We start from the raw sequence: 22,031 nt of genomic DNA, 5'->3' as shown, positions 1-22,031 counted from the left end.
CACTTTGGAGAAGAAACATCTGTAATCAATAAACATTGATTTCCTGGTGATCAAGAAACATGGAGAAAGACACAATTATATGTAAATTGATATCCATTTGATTAGCAAAATATAAAAAGCCTAGAAATAAAGAGTGTTAGAGAGAGTCTTTCAAATTGTGGTGCTAAAGAAGACTCTTGAGAGTCCCTTGAACTACAAGGAGATCCAACCAGTCCAGCCTAAAGGAAATCAGTCCTGAATATTCATTGAAAGGACAGATGCTGACACTGAAGCTCCAATATTTTGACCATCTGGGGTGAAGAGCTGACTCGTTGGAAAGACCCTTAGGCTGGGAAAGACTGAGAGCAAGAGGAGAAGGGGGCAACAGAAGATGAGATGGGTGGATGGCACCAGCGACTCAGTGCACCCAAGTTTAAGCAAACTCAGCGAGATAGTGATAGACAGGGAAGCCTGGTGTGCTGCAGTCCATGGGGTCACAAAAGTCTTGGACACGACTTAGTGACTAAACAACATCAGCACGCGTGTGAGATCAAAAAGGAGAGACAATGAAAGAAACAACTGAAGGGATATTGAAGCTAGGACAATGATGGTGGCAGTGCTAGAAATACAGGGAAATGAGAGTTTTAAAACATAATTAGGAAATGAAATCAAGACCTGGGTAACTGATTCATCACGAGAGGCAATAGATGGAGAGGAAGCTTTTGACTACAAGTCAGATGAATCAGGAGGACCAAGTGGGAAGAAGATCATGATTTTCTTGATATTGGGGATGCTCTGGGACAGAAATCTCACCAGAAATATGCAGAAAGCAGTAGTACGTAGGAGTCAGGGGCTCAAAAAATGGACCTGGGTGAAGGTAAAAATTTGGGACAATTTCCATAACTGGAAGAATGAAACTGCCTTCTTGATCCCTTGATGACAGAATATACAAAGAAAAGATCAAAGGACTGAGGACAGAGATCTGAGGAGCCCACTCACCATGAATGTGGCCCTAAGAGATTAAATTTAATCAACTGATCAATAACACCAATCAGTACTGGATCAGTGACTGTGTAACTAAGTACTAGTAGCAAGTCTCTGCAGTACTCCAGCAGGTCACCACACGCATGGCTGCATGTTTCCTATCCTGATGATTCTTGGGGTGTCTGGCTGCCACTGTGCAGCATAGAGAAACTCCCCACTTGCCACACAGGAGGTGAAGACCGCCTGAGACCAGAGGGCCTGTGAGAAGTGTGCCCCTCTGACCATCTAGTCAGTCAGTCAGTCAGAGTTATCAGGGCTTCCCTTTGGCAAAGAATCCTCCTGCAAGGCAGGAAACTCCGGTTTAACTCCTAGGTCGGGAAGATCCACTGGAGAAGGGATAGGCTACCCACTCCAGTATTCTTGGGCTTCCCTTATGGCTCAGCTGGTAAGGAATCTGCCTGCAAAACGGGAGGCCTGGTTCGGTCCCTTGGTTGGGAAGATCCCCTGAAGAAGGGAAAAGCTACCCACTCCAGTATTCTGGCCTGAAGAATCCCATGGACTGTATGGTGGTTGGGATTGCAGAGTCAGACATGACTGAGTGACTTTCACTTGAGCACTAGGGGGTGCTCATAGTGAGCAGCACCAACCTTCCTTCATTTGAGAAGTTGTCTGATACTTCTGGAAACTCAGGTGAGATCTTTGAGGTAGTGGTTGTGAAAGCATGAGTAAGGATTAATCAGATCCATTGCACCTGCCTTCACTAATCAAGGTCGTTTTAAGACTTGCTTGGCCTCCACGTGGCATGTATCCTGAATAAGATGTTTGCCTGAGTTATTTTCCAGGAAACTGCCGGTAGTGCAGCAGAGCCCAGAGTCAGCTGTGTCTAGTTTGAGCCAAACTGGTTGAGACTGGTTAGAACCAGCGACCCTCCTCCTAGGGAAGCACAGGTGTCTGCCTGGGGACCTTCTGACCTCAGAGGATCCAAGACTCCATTTTCAGATCTTGCTGAGCACTTCTGTGGTGAACGGGCAGAGGCTACAGCTCATTTACCCCAGCAGAGAAGGACAACGCATGCACATTTTTTCAGTCCCAAGCTTCCCAAGTGCCCCAGGCTCCCCATGTGCACGTGCTCAGTAGCTAACTCGTGCCCGACACTTTGCAACCCCATGGATGTAGCCCATCAGGCTCCTCTGTTCATGGGATTCTCCAGGCAAGAATACTGAAGTGGGTTGCCATGTCCTTCTCCAGGGGATCATCCGAATCCAGGGATTGAACCCACATCCCTTGCAGTGGCAGGGTGGATTTCTTTACCACTGAGCCACCAGGGAAGCCCATATCTCAGACCTTCAGGTCATGCTTCATTCGTGACAGTCTAAATGCCCTGTGCCCCTTGCCTTTGCGGAGGCGGATTTGAGGTCTTGTTTTCCCTGGTGGCTCAGTGGTAAAGAGCCCACAGGCCAATGCAGGAGACATGGTTTCCATCCCTGGGTCGGGCAGATGCCCTGGAGAAATAAACGACAACCCACTCTAGTATTCTTGCCGGGAGAATCCCATGGACAGAAGAGCCTGGAGGGCTACAGTTCATGGGTCGCAGAGTCAGCCCAACGGGGTAGGAGGGCGGGGATACTCTTGCTTGGCTGGCTTGAGAAGAAGCCCTTACTTTGCTGCAAACATCAGAGTCTCAGCAGTTTGGCTCCTTGTACTTAGGGCAAAATGAACATGGTAACAGTTGGGAGAATGATTTGCAGTTATCCTGGGATGACAATAGGTCTTGAAAACAGCAGGATCTAATTCTACACTTCCTAATCCCCAGAGCATGTAGCACAGTCTACAGTACCAGTAGTTGTTCTGGTCACACGTCATTGATAAGTAAGTCAATGAAGGTCATCACTAGTTCTGTTTCACATTGTGTTGAATTTCCAGCCTGGCAAAACAAGAAAAAAGCATGAAAATGAAAAAAGAAGGGGGAAAGAGTGATTATAGACGGATGACAAGTTTAGAAGGCGCAAAGGAATCTAAAGAAGCATTGCATTATTTATAATAACACTTAATAAGTTAATGAAAATTAACATAAAGTCAGTTTATTCCCATACACTAGCAATAGATTTTTAAAGAGATATCATTTAGTAACAGAAAACATAAAAGATAATACACCTAAATCTATACAAAGATAAACAATTCAGAAATTTATTAAATTTTAGAGGAAGGCATTTTAAAATCTGAAATAACTGAAGTTACATGCCGTGATCATGAATAAGTTAAACCAGTACTAAAATTATTCCAATTTCAGCACTATCATCTATGTATTCACTATAGCACTAAACAAAGTCACAACAGGAATTTCATGAAATTTGACAAAATAGTCATAATTTAAGTGGGAAAAAAGAGGAGAGAATACTCAAGATAATATTAAAGAACTACAAAGTGATGTGAATTTGCAATCTAATCATCAAATTATTTTATAATTTCGTATAACTAAGTGGACAAATGGAAAACCATAGATTTAAAATAGCACCGTGCATATATAGGCACTTAATATATGGTAAAGCCACCACTGCAGGTATGTAGGGGAGTAATGCAATATACAGGTTCTTCTGGGACAAGTAGTTCTCCACAGGAAGAAAAATTAATCTAAACTCTTTCTCACTACATATGCAAAAAAAAACCCAAAATTCTAAAAGGATTAAATGCTGAACTGCAACATTTAAATTATTAACTATTTGGTAAATATAGGAATATATTTTTATGAACTTTAGTTATGGAAACATTGCTTATAAAGAATTAAAGAATTCACACCTTCCCCCCAAAAAAGAATGATAGACTTTACTAAATAAGAAATATCAACAAAAAATTTACAAAGAGTTAAAACACAAGTCACGAATTGAAAAGATATTAGCATACATGTAAATGACAAAGTTTAGTATCTGAGATATATGAAGAACTGTTACAAATAAATGCTAGTTAATCTACCAAAAGTATGAGAAAAGAGCAATGTTCAGAAAAACCAGTGGCCTATAAATGTATTACTTTAGAATATCAATCTCCTTCGCAGTCATAAAAATGCAAGCTAAAGCTATAGTGAGATACCACTTTAACCTAACAGACTGACAAAATTAAAAGAACAGTACATGCCAATGTACTAGATGCTAGAAGAGGAACATTTGAATGTAGTTCATAAACTGTTGTGGGACTATTTATTTGCTTAATTAATTTGGAAACCATTTTGTCTTGCTATGTAAAATAGACGTGGTGACCCTAAGGCTCAATTTTTACAATCCCAGGTATACAGAAACTTTACACTTAAGTATGTAAAGAATTGTGTAAGAATACACTCCTATTTGTCGTAGCATTAAAATCTGGGTGAGAAAAAAAACAACAACGAGGGTGCATGAGGTTAAATGGATAATAGATTCTGACAAACTAGTAAGTGGAATCCTACATATTAGTGAAACTGATTTATCTAAAACTACATGAGACAACATGATTTAATATCATAGGCATATGTTGAATGAAAAGAGCATGGCCAAGAAAAAGAACTCCCTCAAAAACACTTAAAAGACGTACAACACTGATTAATACAAAATTTTCAGATTCTTACATAAATGAGAAAAACTGTAATGAAAAGCAAGTGAATAAAAATATGAATTTCAGGAGTGTAGTTACATGGACATGGTAGAAAAACAACCATGAAGTCTATAAAAATAACACAGGGGCTTAAACATTCTTAGTGCTAATCTAACTCCTAAGCTGATTGATTCAAACAAGAGGATTCCCTTTATTTTTTTCCCTAAATGGATTGCATATTCATCATAAATATTATTTTGCATAAGTTCAACTTTTAACTCTTTAATTTAAAGAGGCAGATATATGATTTTTTAAGTGCAGTGGAAACTATGATTGATAACAGCAAGCTGTTCTGTCTGAGAGGGAAGGGAAAAGGCAAATCTACAAGGTAAAAAAGGAAATAAATTGTTAATATGCAAATAACTTTTATTTTTAAAGAAATAGTGAAAGAGCAGAATCAGGAGAAAGAAAATTAAAGCAGTTTGAAATCCACACCAGTTGTTTAACCAGCTTTCTCTGCCCTCCCAGGCTGTGCAACGTTAGTCTCATTTTCCATATGATGACCACGAAAAGTAATCACGTCACAAGCAGGTGCTGAAGGGGGATGAGGAGCCTTAGAGAAAAAGTCGCTGCCCTGCTTTCTCCCTGAGCCAGCCATGTGCTTCAGCCTTCTGTGCTGTGCGGCTTTTTGTTTTCTTTTGGGGAGCAGGTGAGGTGAACTTATTGGATTCCAGTTTCAGGACATTCTCCTGTGGCAGCAAAATCAGGCTTTCTCCTGGGCTTTCACTGTACTTTCTCTCTCTTTCCTTACAGGCTCCATGGACACTGAGGTCACCCAGAGTCCCAGTCATCTGGTCAAAGGAAAAGAATAGAAAGCAAAGATGGATTGTGTCCCCATAAAAGGACACTCTTATGTTTACTGGTATCGCAAGAAGCTGGAAGAAGCATTAGAATTTTTGGTTTACTTTCAGAAGCAAGACATTGTGGAAGATACAGCCATGTTCAAACAGCGATTTTCAGCTGAGTGCCGCCAAAACTCACCCTGCAGCCTGGAAATCAAGTCCACCGAGGCAGCGGACTCGGCTCTGTATTTCTGTGCCAGCAGCCAGTCCACAGTGCTGCACGTCAGCTCTCCTTAGAGCACAAACTCACCGTGGACCCAGCTCAGGAAATCAGTGGTGTTGTAGGAGGGCAGGAACTAAGAGAAGCCCACCTTGAAAGAGCATTAGCCAGAAGGAAAAAATCTGTAAATGACCACACAGGATGAGCAGAAGGGGAGATGGAAACCAGCTGGTGGGAACACACACCCAAGGGTGGGGCAGGAAGCTGTAAGGGGTCTCAGATTCCCCAGCTGGCAGGGTATCTGGCAAAGGAGACAAAGGTTGTGACCTTGGTGGATTAATAACAGTCTTATTAAAACATGTAGTTCTGTGTTTTTCACCTGATAAAGCTGTGCCTTCAGGACTAAGGATAATCGGCAGGTCATCTGTCTTCCCCGGGCACCCTAATCACCGGGCTCTGCACATTCATGGATCCAGACCCAGAGACTCAGGGTTCATCACCGCTTCTCTCAGCTGTCCCTGCCAGAGAAACTGAGCAAGAAACTCAGCAACTCCCTTCATCCAGATTCCTGCAATCGTGCAACTTTTAAAAGCATCTTTGAGGCATAACATACCCACAACAAAATACACCCATTTTAGGCACATACTGATGTATTTTCACAAGTTTTTACACCCATGTAACCAGGATGACAATCAAGACACAAAACGTTTCCCCCTTCCCAAAACATCCCCCATGGCATTTTACTGAGGTCCTTTTAACTTCTCTCACCATTGCTTTGTATATTTTCTTTATCAACCATGTTCTGCACATATTTTGTTTAATTTTTCTTAGTTTTTCCTGAAATTGTTTTAAGAGATATATTATGAATGTACTTTTTAATACTCATAAGGAATTTATTTATTAAAATATTTTCTGCAAAGACTTTATATTTTCGTACTTCGATTTAGTCTTTACATTTCTCAGTTGATGTCTCAACCTCAGTATAGAGGTTTACAGAAAGGACCTTTTCCAGAAGTTCGTGTTTACCAGCAAACAAAACTGAGATCACAAAAGTAGCCTCATTTTCTGTGTGCCCAACTGTTAGGACTGCTCTGCTTTAAAGGAAAAGAGACTAAATCAAACATATTGTTAAAGTTAAGAAGAAATATATTTTGCTTATGAAAATAAGCTGGAGAGTTAAGAATAATTAAGGGGAATATTTGAAAAAGCACATGATTTGCAAAGAAAAATGTGGATGCTGCCTCTCTGTTGGTCAAGCCTGTGAATATATTTCTTATTTTTCCTATCAGCCAGTTCCGCAATTAATATTGTTAAAAGGTCTGTACTACAGATTTACTGCAGTCTCTGTCAAAGTGCCTATGAACAGAACTAAAACAAATAGTTGTAAAATTGGTATGAAACCACATGAGGTCCCAGATAGTGAAAGCAATCAAGAGAAAAAAGAACAAAGCTAGAGATAGTACAATCTCTGATGTCAGTGAATGCTCAAAGCTGTAATAATCAAAACAGAATGGAACGGGTGCAAAAATGGACACAGAACAGACAGCCCAGAAATAAACCCGGGCTTGTATGGTCAGTTCAACTACAGCAAAGAATGCAGGAATATACAGTTTGGAAACAACTTCCTCCTCAATAAGCAGGACTAGTGAAACTGGACAACTACATAACAGAATGAAGTTAGGACATTTCCTCACCCCACACACAAATATAAACTCAAAATGGATTAAAGACCAACGTGTAAGGCCGGAAACCATAAAACTCCCAGAAGAAAACCCAGGCAGAACATTCTTTGACATCTGTTGTAGCAACGTATCTTTAGATCTGTCTCTACAAAGAAAAGAAACAAAAGCAAAAATAAACAAACGGGACCTAATCAAGATTAAAATCTTCTCACAGAAAAAAGGAAGAGACAAAAAAAGTTGTCCAAACAAAAATCCAACCTGATGAATGGAAGAAAGTGTTTGCAAAAAATAACACCAGTAAAGCATTAATATCCAACATATCTAAAGAGTTAAGGCAATTCAATTTAAAAAACACAAAAGAACCCAATTACAAATTGGGCATAAGATCTCTCATCTCCTTGCTTGGTTGCCTTGCAAACAAACCTCTTCTTGCTCCAAACATGGGCATCTAGTCTTTTGTCTTCCTGTGGGTCAGCCAAGATGAACCTGGTCCAGCAGCATTGGGGATAATGATGCGGATATCCTGGCACGCCAGGAACTCCTTTAATAGTAAGATCTAATGTTACACTTTGTAACCCCCATAGCATCTACCGCATATCCAGTATCTGTAGTTGTCCACGTCAAACATAGCTGATGAATAAGTAAATGAATGTGACCACAATTTCTAGTCAAGACTGTGCTGAATTTCAAACCAGCAGAACAAGAGAAAAGAGTGTGAATAAGAAAAGGAGGAAAAACAGTGATTAAGGACAGATGGCAAATTTAGAAGAACCAAAGGAATCTAGAGATGTATTGCATTATTAACAACAATAAATTTAATAAGTACTGAATTTAACATGGATATAAAAAGTCAGTTTATTTCTATATTCCAGCAACAAACAGTTAAAAATATTTTTAGGGAGAGACCATTTACAAATTTTAAAATAACATAAAATACATAAAAACAAATTGATTAGGTAAATGAGATTTTAATACAGAAAAATATTAAATCTTAAAGGAAAACATTTTAAAAATCTGAAATAAGTGAAGATTTATACCATGATCATGAAAAAAATTAAACCCGTAGTGTTTCTGCAGTATTATCTATGAATTCAATGCAGCACAAAACAAAATCACAATAGGTATTTTCATGAAATTTGATGAAAGTAAACTGAAGTTTATATGGAATAAAGACAATAGGGAAGATAATATTGAACAAGTAGAAAACGAGGTGGTTCCTCTTTGAATCACCACACCATTTTCTAATTTAGGACAATGAAAAAGGCATATGAATTTACAAACAGAAAATCATAGATTTGAAAGGGCAGCATGCTTATGTAGGCATATTATATATGATAGAGCCATCACTGCATGTATGCAGAGGAGTAAGGCACTACACAAAACGTTCTTCTGGGACAAGTTGTTATAAAAGATTTTAAAAATTAAAATTCCATACATTATAAAAGAATTAAATGCTTCAGTGCCACATTCAAAATGTCAGTGGTTTGATAAATAACTTGTGAATTTATCTTTATGACCTTGGAATATGAAAGCGTTGCTTATAAAGACTTAAATGTGTACACTCCATAACAAAAATGTAGACCCAACTAAATTAGAAATATCAATAAAAAACACTGCAGCACTCTCCCGGGGTCCGTTGGCTAAGACTTGGTATTCTCAGTGCAGGGGGCCCAGGTTCCATCCCTGGCCAGGGAACTAGACCCCACAGGCTGCAACAGCGAGCCTGTGTGCCACAGCCAAGACCCTGAGCAGCCAAAGAGATACATAAACGTATTTTTTAAAAATTACAAAGAGTGAAACACAAACCACAAAATCAAAAGGTATTAGTAACAAATGTAACTGACAAAATTTGGTAACCAGAATATGTAAGGAACTGTTACAAATAAGTAATAGCTGCTGCTGCTGCTGCTGCTAAGTCACTTCAGTCGTGTCCGACTCTGTGCGATCCCATAGACGGCAGCCCACCAGGCTCCCCCGTCCCTGGGATTCTCCAGGCAGGAACACTGGAGTGGGGTGCCATTTCCTTCTCCAATGCATGAAAGTGAAAAGTGAACATGAAATCACTCAGTCGTGTCCGACTTCACGACTCCATGGACTGCAGCCTACAGAAAACACTAGTGGCCTATAAACAGAAAAAAATATATTCAACCTCCTTAACAATCATAAAAAGTGCAAACTAAGACTATAGTCAGATACCATTTTATCCTAATAGACTGGCAAAAGAATTGTGCCAATTGAGTCCTAGATGTGTAACACTAGAAAACACACAATAAAATGTTCTTGAGATGATTTGAGTTAATTAACTGGGAAAGCACTTTGTCTTAGTATGTAAAGTTAACGTGGTGACCCTAAGGCTCAATTTTTATATTCCCAGGTATAGAGAAATCTTACAACTCGGTTTATAAAGAAAGGTATGAGAATGTAGTCCTGTTTATACTAGTACCAAAATCTAGAGGAAAAAACTACTGTGAATAAATTCGAGAATGGATAATAAATTCTGACAAACTAATACATGGAATTCTAGTTATTAATGAAATTGAATTATCTAAAATTATGTGCAAAACATGAATTATTGGCACAGCCACACTATTGAATAAAAAAAGAACATTACCGGAACAAAGTATAAACAGAATGAACCCCTTAGATAATTTTCAAAGACATAAAACACTGATGAATAAATAATTTACAGATTCTTACATAAATCTAAAAGTGATAATAGAAAGTGAGTAAAAATTTGAACTTCGGGATTATGGTTACCTAGACCTGGTAGAAAAGAATGGTAGAATCCAGAAAAACAACAAGGACTTAAAAATTCTCTGGGAAAATCTACCTTCCAAACTGATTGCTTCAGGCACGATCATTCATTTTATTATTTGACTAGATCTATTGCAGGTGCATCACAAGTATTTCTTTGTATAGTTCAAAATTTGGTTTGCTAACATAAAGTAGCTGCTATCCCACTTTGTAAGTGCAGTAGAAGTTATGATTGACATACTGCAAGTTATATGGTTCATTGTCTGAGAGGGAAGGGAGGAGGAGAGGGGGCAAACGGACACATTTAAAAAGCAAATAAATTATTCATGAGAAATGATTTTTATATTTAAAGAAGCGATGGAAGAGCAGAATCAGGAAACAGAAAGTTAAAGCAGGTTGGAATGCATACTGATTATTTCACAGCTTTCCTTGTCCTGTCAGCCTATGAAATATTATAGTCTCAGGTACCCAGGAACTGTGAGGACCACAGGAAGTGACCACGTCACCAGGAAGTGCTGAAGGGGGATGAGGGGCCTGAGAGGAAACGCCGCTGCCCTGCTTTCTCCTGGAGTCAGCCATGAGCCTCAGCCTCCTGTGCTGGGTGGCTCTTTTTCTCTGGGGAGCAGGTGAGGCAAATGTATTGGACTTTCTCCTATGGCTGCCAAATCAGGCTCCCTCTATGGCTTTTTGTGAACTTTCTCTTTCCTTACAGGCTCCATGGACAGTGAGGTCACCCAGAGTCCAGGTCATCTGGTCAAAGGAAAAGACCAGAAAGCAAAGATGGATTGTGTCCCCATTAAAGGACACACTTCTGTTTACTGGTATCTCAAGAAGCTGGAATCATTTGAGTTTTTGGTTTATTTGCGGAATGGAAAAATTACAGAAGATACAGCCATGTTCAAACAGCGATTTTCAGCTGAGTGCCCCCAAAACTCACCCTGCAGCCTGGAAATCAACTCCACCGAGGCAGCGGACTCAGCTCTGTATTTCTGTGCCAGTAGCCAGTCCACAGTGCTGCACGTCAGCTCTTCTTAGAACACAAACTCACCATGGACCCAGCTCAGGAGATCAGTGGTGTTGTAGGAGGGTAGGAATTAACAGAAACCCACCTTGAAAGAGCATAAAGCAGAAGGAAAAACCTGTAAATGGCCACACAGGATGAGCAGAAAGGGAGGTGGAAAACAGCTGGTGGGAACACAAACCCAAGGAAGAGGAAGGAAGCTGTGAGGGGTCTCAGATTCCCCAGTTTGCAGAATATCTGGCAAAGGAGACACAGGATGTGACCTTGATGGGTTTCTAACTGTCTTTATTAAACATGCAGTTCCGTTCTTTTCATCTGGCAAAGCTGTGGCTTCCGACATAGGGATAATCTGCAGGTCACCTGTCTTCCGTGGGGACCTTGATCACCTGGCTCAGCACATTCATTGCTCCAGACCCAGAGACTCCTCAGGGTTGGTTCATGGCTGCTTCTCATCTGTCCCTGACAGAGCAACTGAGCAGAAAAATCAGCATCTCTCTTCAACCAGATTCCTGCAATCATGCAACTTTTAAAAGCAACTTTGAGGCATAACATACCAAAACAAAATGCTCCAATTTAGGTCTGTATTTCAGTACATTGTGACAAGTTTATAACCCATGCAACCAGCATGAGAATCAAGACACAGACTATTTCCCCCTCCCCCCAAATCCCTCCATGCTATTTTACTAAGGTCTTTTTAACTTCTTTTACCATTGCTTGGAGAAGGCAATGGCACCCCACTCCAGTACTCTTGCCTGGAAAATCCCATGGACAGAGGAGCCTGGGAGGCTGCAGTCCATGGGGTCGCTAAGAGTCGGACACGACTGAGCGATTTCACTTTCACTTTTCACGTTCATGCATTGGAGAAGGAAATGGCAACCCACTCTAGTGTTCTTGCCTGGAGAATCCCAGGGATGGGGAGCCTGGTGGGCTGTCGTCTATGGGGTCACACAGAGTCGGACAGGACTGAATTGACTTAGCAACAACAGCAACAGCAACCATTGCTCTGTATAGTTTTTATTGACTATGTCCAGCACATATTTTGTTGCATTTTTTTCTTTTCTCTAAATTTTTTAAGACACGTGTTATGAATTTACTTTTTCATTTAATTTTTCATTTTCCATACTCATGTGGAATTTATTTATTAAAATATTTCTTCCAAGACTTTGCATTATCACACTTTGACTTAGTCTTTACATATCTCAATTGATATCGCAAACACAATATATTATAGAAAAACACCTTCTCCAGAAATTAGTGTTCTTCAGCAACCATACCTGAGATCATAAGATCAGTCTGATTTTCTGTGTGCCTGTTAGTATCGTTCTGCTTTAAAGTAAAAGAAACTAATTCAACCATACTGGAAGAGTTAAGAAGAGATACATTTTGCTTATGAAAATAAACCAGTGAATTAACTATATTAAGGAGTTATTTGACTGCAAAGCACATGACTTGCAAAGAAGAATTTCAGTTGCTGCATCTCCGCTGGTCAAGTCTGTGAATTCATTTCTTGTTCCTCTCATGGGCCATTTCTAAAATTAATATTGCTAAAAGGTCTGTACTACAGATTTAATGCAGTCCCTATCAAAATGCCTACAACAATTTTCACAGAACTAGAACAAATAGTTCTAAAATTTATGCGAAAGACACAGAAGACCCCAGATAGTAAAGAGCATTCAAGAGAATAAAAAAATGCCCACAAAGCAAAAGGTGTCATACTCTCTGACTTCAGTCAATATTATTAATACAGAGCTATAATAATCAAAACAGAATGATATTGCACAAAAATGGACATACAACTGAGAGTCTAGAAATAAACCCACGAAAACACGGTCAGTGAAACTATGACAAAGAATGCAAGAATATACAGTTTAGAAAAGATTGTCTTCAATAAGTAGTACTGGTAAAACTGGACAGCTACATAACAGAATGAAATTAGAACGTTCACACCCCACACACTTATATAAACTCAAAATGGATTAAAGATTGACGTGCAGGTCAGGAACAACAAAACTCCTAGAAGAAAACACAGAACGCTCTTTGACATCTATTGTAGCAATGTATATTCAGATCTGTCTCACTGGGGAAAGAAAACAAAAGCAAAAATAAGCAAATGCAATTGAATTAACCTTAAAATCTTCTTACAGCAAAAACAAACAAACAAAAGAGAACGACTGATGAAAAAAAGATAACGTGCTGAATGGAAGAAAATATATGCAAACAAAATAATCAGTAAACCATTAATATTCAAAATATATAAACAGTCAGGCAACTCAATATGAAAAACACAAACAACACAATTTTAAAATTGGGCAGAAGATCTTTCATCTCTTTGCCTGATTCCTTTGCAAATAAACCCCTTCCCTGACGCAAATGGGCTTCCCTTATGGCTCAGCTGGTAAAGAATCTGCCTGCAATGCAGGAGACCCCAGTTCAATTCCTGGGTAGGGAAGATCTGCTGGAGAAGGCATAGGCTACCCACTCAAGTCTTCTTGGGCTTCCCTGGTGGCTCAGCTGGTAAAGAATTCACCTGCAGTGTGGGAGACCTGGGTTTGATCCCTGGTTTGGGAAGATCCCCTAGAGAAGGGAACGACCCACTCCAGTAATCTGGCCTGGAGAATTCCACGGACTGTGTAGTCCATGGGGTCGCAAAGAGTTGGACATGACTGAGCGACTTTCACTCTCACTTTCTGCAGCAAAACTGGGCATCTAGTGTCTTGGCTTCATGTGGGTCAGCCAAGATGAACCTGGGCCAATACCAGTCGGAAGAGTGATGTGCTTCCCTGGTGGCACTAGTGGTCAAGAACCTGCCTGCCAATGCAGGAGATGTAAGAGACATTCGTCTGATCTCTGGGTAGGGAAGACCCCCTGGAGGAGGGCAAGGCAACCCACTCTGGTATTCTTGTCTCAAGAATTCCATGGACAGAGGAGCCTGGCAGACTACAGTCCATGGGTGGCAAAGAGTCAGACACGACCGACGATCACTTTCGCTTTCACTTGGCATGTGGATAACTCCTTTAATAGCAGGATGTAATCTCATACCTTGTAACCCTCATTGCATCTACCACATATTTAGTATCTGTAGTTCTCCAAGTCAAATATAACTGATAAATAAGTAAATGAATGGCACTAGTATTTCTAGTGAAGATTTTGCCAAATTCCAGCCAGTAGAACAAGAAAAAAGGCTGAGAATGAGAAAAGGAGGGGAAGAAAAGTTTTAAAACACAGATGGCAAGTTTAGAAGAACCAAAGGAATCTAAAGAGGCAATGCATTATTAATAATAACAGATTTAAGAAGCTTATTGAATTTAACATAAATATAAAAAGTTTATTCCATATGTTATCAACAGTTAAAATGTTTTTTAAAGAGAGATGATTTAAAAATTCTAATCTAACATATAAAATACATAAAAACAAATCTATTAGGTAAATGAGACTGTAATTCAGAAAAGGATTACATTTTAGAGGAAAACATTTTAAAAACCTGAAATAAGTGAAAATGTACATCATGATCATGAATCAGTAAAACCGATGGTAAGAGTATTCCTAAATATTCACCATCAACTGTTTGTTCAGGGCTGATCAAAATCATAAAAGATATTTTCATGAAATCTGACCAAAGTCATCTGAAATTTAAGTGGTCAACACAGAAAAGAGAAAATAATGTTGAACAGGGACAAAGTAAGGTGATTTCTCCTTGAAGTATCAAATTATTTCTTAGTTTAGGATAATGAAAAAGACATAAATAAACAGACAAATGAAAATCATGGATTTAAAAGGGGAGCAAGTTTAAGCTGGATCATCGAAAAAGCAAGAGAGTTCCAGAAAAACATCTATTTCTGTGTTATTGACTATGCCAAAGCCTTTGACTGTGTCAATCACAATAAACTGCGGAAAATTCTGAAAGAGATGGGAATCCCAGACCACCTGACCTGACTCTTGAGAAACCTGTATGCAGGTCAGGAAGCAACAGTTAGAACTGGACATGGAACAACAGACTGGTTCCAAATAGGAAAAGGAGTACGTCAAGGCTGCATATTGTCACCCTGCTTATTTTAACTTCTATGCAGAGTACATGATGAGAAATGCTGGGCTGGAAGAAGCACAAGCTGGAATCAGGATTGCCAGGAGAAATATCAATAACCTCAGATATGCAGATGACACCACCCTTATGGCAGAAACTGAAGAACTAAAGAGCCTCTTGATGAAAGTGAAAGAGGAGAGTGAAAAAGTTGGCTTAAAGCTCAACATTCAGAAAATGAAGATCATGGCATCTGGTCCCATCACTTCATGGGAAATAGATGGGGAAACAGTGGAAACAGTGTCAGACTTTATTTTGGGGGGCTCCAAAATCACTGCAGATGGTGATTGCAGGCATGAAATTAAAAGACGCTTACTCCTTGGAAGGAAAGTTATGACCAACCTAGACAGCATATGAGATGGCTGGATGGCATCACTGACTTGATGGACGTGAGAGTCAGTGAACTCTGGGAGTTGGTGATGGACAGGGAGGCCTGGCGAGCCGCAATTCATGGGGTCGCAAAGAGTCAGACATGACTGAGCAACTGATCTGATCTGATCTGAGAGAGCATATTAAAAAGCTAGAGACATTACTTTGCCAACAAAGGTCTGTCTAGTTAAGGCTGTGGTTTTTCCAGTCGTCATGTATGGATGTGAGAGCTGATCTATAAAGAAAGCTGAGCTCAGAAGAATCGATGCTTTAGAACTGTGGTGTTGAAGAAGACTCTTGAGAGTCCCTTGGACTGCAAGGAGATCCAACCAGTCCATTCTAAAGGAGATCAGTCCTAAGTGTTCACTGGAAGGATTGATGCTAAAGCTGAAACTCCAATACTTTGGCCACATGATGTGAAGAGCTGACTCATTGGAAAAGACCCTGATGCTGGGAAAGAATGAGGGCAGGAGGAGAAGGGGACGGCAAAGAATGAGATGGTTGGATGGCATCACTGACTCGATGGACATGGGTTTGGGTGGACTCTGGGAGTTGGTGATGGACAGGCAGGCCTGGTGTGCTGTGATTCATGGGGTCGCAAAGAGTCAGACATGACTGAGCGCCTGAACTGAACTGAACTGAACTGGTGTTTAAGTAGGCATTTTATATATGATAGAGCCATCACTGGAGGTATGCAGGGGAAAAATGCAGTGTTCTTCTTGGACAAGCTGTTATCCACAGAAATAAGGATGGACTTAAATTCATTTTCACAGCCTAAGCAAAAATAATTATTATTAAAGAATCAAATGCTTACACACAACTTTAAAATGTTAGCTGTCTGGTAAATAACTGGTAAGTATATCTTTATGATCTTGGGGTACAAGAACATAATTATAAAGAATTAAATGTATACCCTCCCCAAAGAGAATGTAGACTCAACTAAATTAGGAATACCAACTAAAAAAAAAAAAAAGGCATTACAAAGAGTGAAAGACAAGCCACTGATTGAACAGATATTAGCAGCACATGTAACTGACAAAGTTTGCTATCAGGAATATGTAAGGAATTGTTACAAGTAAGTAATAGCTGAACATTCAAAAAGAAATGTGGTCAAACGGCAGTGTACTAAAAACACTAGTGGCCTATAAACAGAAAAAATATATTCAACCAAAAAGTAAGAGAATTGTAGAAAAAGGTCTACTTCTGCTTCACTGACTACGCTAAAGCCTTTGACTGTGTGGATCACAACAAACTGTGGAAAATTTTGAAAGCAATGGGAATACCAGACCACCTGATCTGCCTCCTAAGAAACCTGTATGTGTGTCAGGAAGCAACAGTTAGAACCAGACATGGAACAAGAGACTGGTTGAAATTTGGGAAAGGAGTACATCAAGGCCATAGATTATCACCCTGTTTATTTAACTTATATGCAGAGTACATCATGTGAAATGCTGGGCTGGATGAAGCACAAGCTGAAGTTAAAATTTCTGGGAGAAATATCAATAACCTCAGATATGCAGATGATACCACCCTTATAGCAGAAAGCGAAGAGGAGCTAAAGAGCCTCTTGATGAAAATGAAAGAGGAGAGTGAAAACTTTGGCTTAAAACTCAACATTCAAAAAACTAAGATCATAGCATCCGGTCCCATCACTTCCTGGCAGATAGATGGGAAACAATGGAAATAGTGACACCCTTATTTTCTGGGCTCCAAGATCAGAGCAAATAGTGACTGCAGCTATGAAATTAAAAGACTCTTACTCCTTGGAAGAAAAGCAATGACCAACCTAGACAGCATATTAAAAAGCAGAGACATTTACTTTGCCAACAAAGCTCTGTCTAGTCAAAGCTATGGTTTTTCCAGTAGTCATGTATGGTTGTGAGAGTTGGACCATAAAGAAGGCTGAGCACCAAAGAATTGATGCTTTTGAACTGTGGTGTTGGGGAAGACTCTTGAGAGTTCTTGGACTGCAAGGAGATCAAACCAGTCAATTGTATAGGAAATCAGTCCCAAATATTCATTGGAAGGACTGATGTTGAAGCTGAAGCTCCAACACTTTGGCCACCTGATATGATCCCCTGACTCATTGCAAAAGACCCTGATGCTGGGAAAGGTTGAAGGCAGGAGGAGAAGGGGATGACAGAGGATGGGATAGTCGGATGGCATCACCAACTCAATGGACATGAGTTTGAGCAAGCTCCAGGAGTTGGTGATGGACAGGGAAGCCTGGTGTGCTGTAGTCCATGGGGTCACAAAGAGTCAGACATGACTGAGTGACTGAACTGATCTAAACTGAAAAATCATAAAAATGCTAACTAAAACTAGAGTGATATACCATTTTATCCTAATAGACTGGCAAAGTTAAAAGACCATAAATGACAGGAATTCCATGGCCATCTAGTGGTTAAGATTCTGGGCTTCCCCTGTAGCGGTGGGGCTGGGGGGGCAGCGGGTCGGGGGGCGGGGGGAGAGGGACTTGGTTCTATTCCTGTTCAGGGTACTAATAAACTACATGCCAGTGGGCACAGCCAGAAATTTAAAAAATTAGAAAGAATAGTACCAATTGAATTTTAGATGTGCAACCCTAGAAAACACACAACAGTTGTTGGGATTATTTATCTGGCTTAATTTGGAGCTTCCCTGGGGCCACCCTCATGGCTCAGACAGTAAAGCATCTGCCTGCAATGCTGGAGACCCCGGTTCAATCCCTGGGTTGGGAAGATCCCCTGGAGAAGGAAATGGCAAACCACTCCAGTATTCTTGCCTGGAAAATTCCATGGACGGAGGAGCCTGGCGGGTTACAGTCCATGGGTTACAGAGAGTTAGACACAACTGAGCGACTTCATTTTAATTTGGAAAGCATTTTGTCTTAGAATGTAAAGTTGACATGGTGACCCTAAGGCTCAATTTTTATATTCCCAGGTAAAGAGAAATATTATACCTTGGTATGTAAAGAAAGGTATAAGAATGAAGTCCTGTTTGGACTAGCACCAAAATCTAGAGGAGAAAACTAGTGGACATGAACTCAGAATGGATAATAAATTCTGACTGTTAATAATAAATGGAACCTTACATATTAGTGATGGCTCATCAGGCAAAGAATCCGCCTGCTTTGCAGGAGACACAGGATATGCAAGTTGGATCCCTGGGTTGAGAAGATCCCCTGGAGGAGGACATGGCAACCCACTCCAGGATTCTTGTCTGAAAAATCCCAGGGACAGAGGAACCTGGTGGGCTACAATCCATGGGGTCACAAAGAGTCAGACACGACTGAGGGAATGAGCAGGCACGCACATATTAGCAAAAGTGAATTATATAAAATTATCTGCAAAAACAGAAACTATTATCACAGACATAAAAGTGAATAAAAATATGACACAGAAAAAGTATAGAAAGAATGAATCCCTTAGATAAATTTCAAAGACATAAAACACTGATTAAAATATAATTTACAGATTCTTACACAAGTTAAAACTGAAAATGGAACGAAAGAGAGTAAATACTGGACATTGGGATTGTGTTTTCCAAAACCTGGTAGACAAAGAATGATAAAATCTGGAAAAATAACACAGGGACTTAAAAATCCTCAGAGAAAATCTGTATCCTAAGCTAACAGTTTCAGGCTGCTACTGCTGCTAAGTTGCTTCAGTCGTGTCCGACTCTTAGCGACCCCATAGACGGCAGCCCACCAGGCTCCCCCGGCTCTGGCATTCTCCAGGCAAGAGTACTGGAGTGGGTTGCCTTTTCCTTCTCCAATGCATGAAAGTGAAAAGTGAAAGTGAAGTCGCTCAGTCGTGTCCGATCTTCATGACCCCATGGACTGCAGCCTACCAGGTTCTTCCGTCCATGGGATTTTCCAGGCAAGAGTACTGGAGTAGGGTGCCATCGCCTTCTCCGAACTCCTCTAATAGCAGGACCTAATCTTACACTTTTTAACCCTCCATAGCATCTACCACATATCTTCTACCTGTAGCTCTCTGGGTCAAACAGAATTAACAAGAAAGTAAATGAAGTCCACCACTATTTCTGGTCATGATTGTGCTGAATATCTAGCCAATGAACTAGAAAAAGGGTGAGAATGAGGAAAGGAGCGAATAAATGATTAAAGACAGATGGAAAATTGAGAAGAACCAAAGGAATCTAAAGAAGAATTGCATTATTAATAACAACAAATTTAATAAATTGAGTTTAACATAAACTTTAAAAGTCCATTTATTTCCATATATTAGCAAGAAACAGTCAAAAATATGTTTTTTAAGGAGAGAGACCATTTACAAATTATAACAACATATAAAATACATTAAAAATCTATTAGGTAAATGATGACTTAATTCAGAAAAGTATCACATTTTAGTGAAAACATTTAAAAAACCTGAAACAAGTGAAGCTATACACCACGATCATGAATAAGCTAAACCAATAGAAAGAGTATTCCTGTTTTTGTACTATCATCTATGTATTCAATGCCACACTACTCAAAATCACAAAAGATATTCTCATGAAACTTGATGAAAGTCACTGAAATTTAGGCAAAGACAGAGAATAGGGAGGATAATGTTACGATTACCAAGACAGGTAGAGAAAGAAAGATAAGAATCTAGAAAAATAACAGGGAGACTTGGAAATTCTCAGTGAAAGTCTGTTTCCTAAATTGATTGTTCCAGGCAAGATCATTCATTTTGTGATTTCTCTAGATGTACTGCATGTTCATTCCAAATATTTGCAGAGCTCAAAATTTGTTTTTTTAACATCAAGTAGCTGCTATACGATTTTGTAAATGCAATAGAAGCTGTGATTGACATATAGCAAAGTGTATCTTTCATTGCCTAAGAGGGAAGGGAGGAGGGGAAAAGGCAAATAGACAAGTTAAAAAAGGAAATAAATTACTGATGTGAAATGACTTATATTCTTTAAAGACTGATGAGAGAGAAGAATTGGGAAAAAAGGAAAATAAAGCAGTTTCAAATTCAAACTAGTTGTTTCCCCAGCTTTCTCTGCCCTCCCAGCCTATGAAATGTTAGAGACTCACGTACACAGGGGCTATAATGACCACCTGAACCCACCACGTCACAAGGAATTGCTGTAGGGGGATGAGCACCTTAGGGGAAAAGTCACCACCCTGCTTTCTCCCTAAGCCAGACATGTGCTTCAGCCTCTTGTGCTGTGCAGCTTTTTTTTTCTTCTGGGGAGCAAGTAAATCCCTGTTGTGAAGTTGTTGGATTCCAATCTCAGGACTTTCTCCTGTGGCTGCAAAATCAGCCTTTCTCCTGGGCTTTCATTGCACTTACTGTCTCATTCCTTACAGGCTCCATGGACCCTGAGGTCATCCAGAGTCCAGGTCATCTGCTCACAGGAAAAGGCCAGAAAGCAAAGATGAATTGTGTCCCCATAAGAGGACATATTAATGTTTACTGGTATCGCAAGAAGCCAGAAGGAGCATTTGAATTTTTGGCTTACTTAAAGAATCAAGATATTGTGGAAGATACAGAAGTATTTCAACAGCTGTTTTTGGCTCCGTGGCCCCAAAACTCACCCTGCAGCCTGGAATTCAACTCCACCAAGGCAGCGGACTCGGCTCTGTATTTCTGTGCCAGCAGCCAGTCCACAGCGCTGCACGTCAGCTCTTAGAGCACAAACTCACCGTGGACCCAGCTCAGGAAATCAGTGGTGTCGTAGGAGAGTGGGAACTACCAGAAACCCACCTTGAAAGCGCATAAAGCAGAAGGAAAAATCTGTAAATGGCCACACAGGATCAGCAGAAGGGGAGTTGGAAAACAGCTGGTGGGAACACAAATCAAGGACGGGGCAGGAAGCTGTGAGGGGTCTCATTTCCCAGTTTGCAGCGTATCTGGCAAAGGAGAGACACAGGATGTGACCTTGATGGGTTCCTAATAATCTTTATTAAGATATGTAATTTTGAGCTTTTCACCTGGCAAAACTGTGTCTTCAGAAATAAGGATAATCAAGAGAGGCACCCTGATCACCTTGCTCAGCACATTAATTGATCCAGACCCAGGGACTCCTTAGGGGTTCATGGCTGCTTCTCTCAGCTGTCCCTGCCAGAGGAGCTGAGCAAGAAACTCAGCAACTCCCTAGGTTCCTGAATACTACAATTACAACAAGCTTTAAAAAGCAACAACTCTGCCAATAAAATGCACCCAATTTTGAGTATATGTTTCAACACTTTTTGAGGAGATTTTGCACCTGTATAGATAGCTGGCCGGAGAAGGCAATGCTACCCTACTCCAGTACTCTTGCCTGGAAAATCCCATGGAAGGAGGAGCCTGGTAGGCTGCAGACCATGGGGTTGCTAGGAGTCCGACATGACTGAGCGACTTCACTTTCACTTTTCACTTTCATGCACTGGAGAAGGAAATGGCAACCCATTCCAGTGTTCTTGCCTGGAGAATCCCGGGGACGGGGGAGCCTGGTGGGCTGCCCTCTATGGCGTCGCACAGAGTCGGACACGACTGAAGGGACTTAGCAGCATAGTTAGCTGGCATGACAATCAAAACACAGAATACTTCTCCCTCCCCTA

The 22,031-nt window shown here is 40.3% G+C and overlaps 2 protein-coding genes, 1 long non-coding RNA gene and 1 gene segment (V, D, J or C); 1 reads left to right on the top strand and 3 right to left on the bottom strand.

Moving 5' to 3' along the window:
- LOC100300510 (T cell receptor beta constant 1) overlaps positions 1–22,031 on the bottom strand; it is a gene marked incomplete in the record, with an annotated part of 535,695 nt that overhangs the window by 186,860 nt on the left and 326,804 nt on the right.
- LOC509513 (uncharacterized) overlaps positions 1–22,031 on the bottom strand; it is a 283,704-nt gene that overhangs the window by 168,255 nt on the left and 93,418 nt on the right.
- LOC112446446 (uncharacterized) lies at positions 3,123–8,167 on the bottom strand. The gene is made up of 2 exons (XR_003034442.2): positions 5,569–8,167; positions 3,123–5,378 (listed from the first exon to the last, which is right to left on the bottom strand). It is a non-coding gene; the product is annotated as an uncharacterized lncRNA (long non-coding RNA).
- On the top strand, positions 10,242–11,105 carry LOC101903755 (probable non-functional T cell receptor beta variable 23-1). The segment is given in 2 exon segments: positions 10,242–10,651; positions 10,738–11,105. Coding segments are annotated over 2 exon segments (372 nt in total).

Source organism: Bos taurus, chromosome 4, assembly GCF_002263795.3.
Source record: "Bos taurus isolate L1 Dominette 01449 registration number 42190680 breed Hereford chromosome 4, ARS-UCD2.0, whole genome shotgun sequence".
NCBI classification, from domain to species: Eukaryota; Metazoa; Chordata; class Mammalia; order Artiodactyla; family Bovidae; genus Bos; species Bos taurus.
The sequence above is the reverse complement of the archived record's forward strand: the minus strand, read 5'-3'. Positions and strand labels throughout refer to the sequence as shown.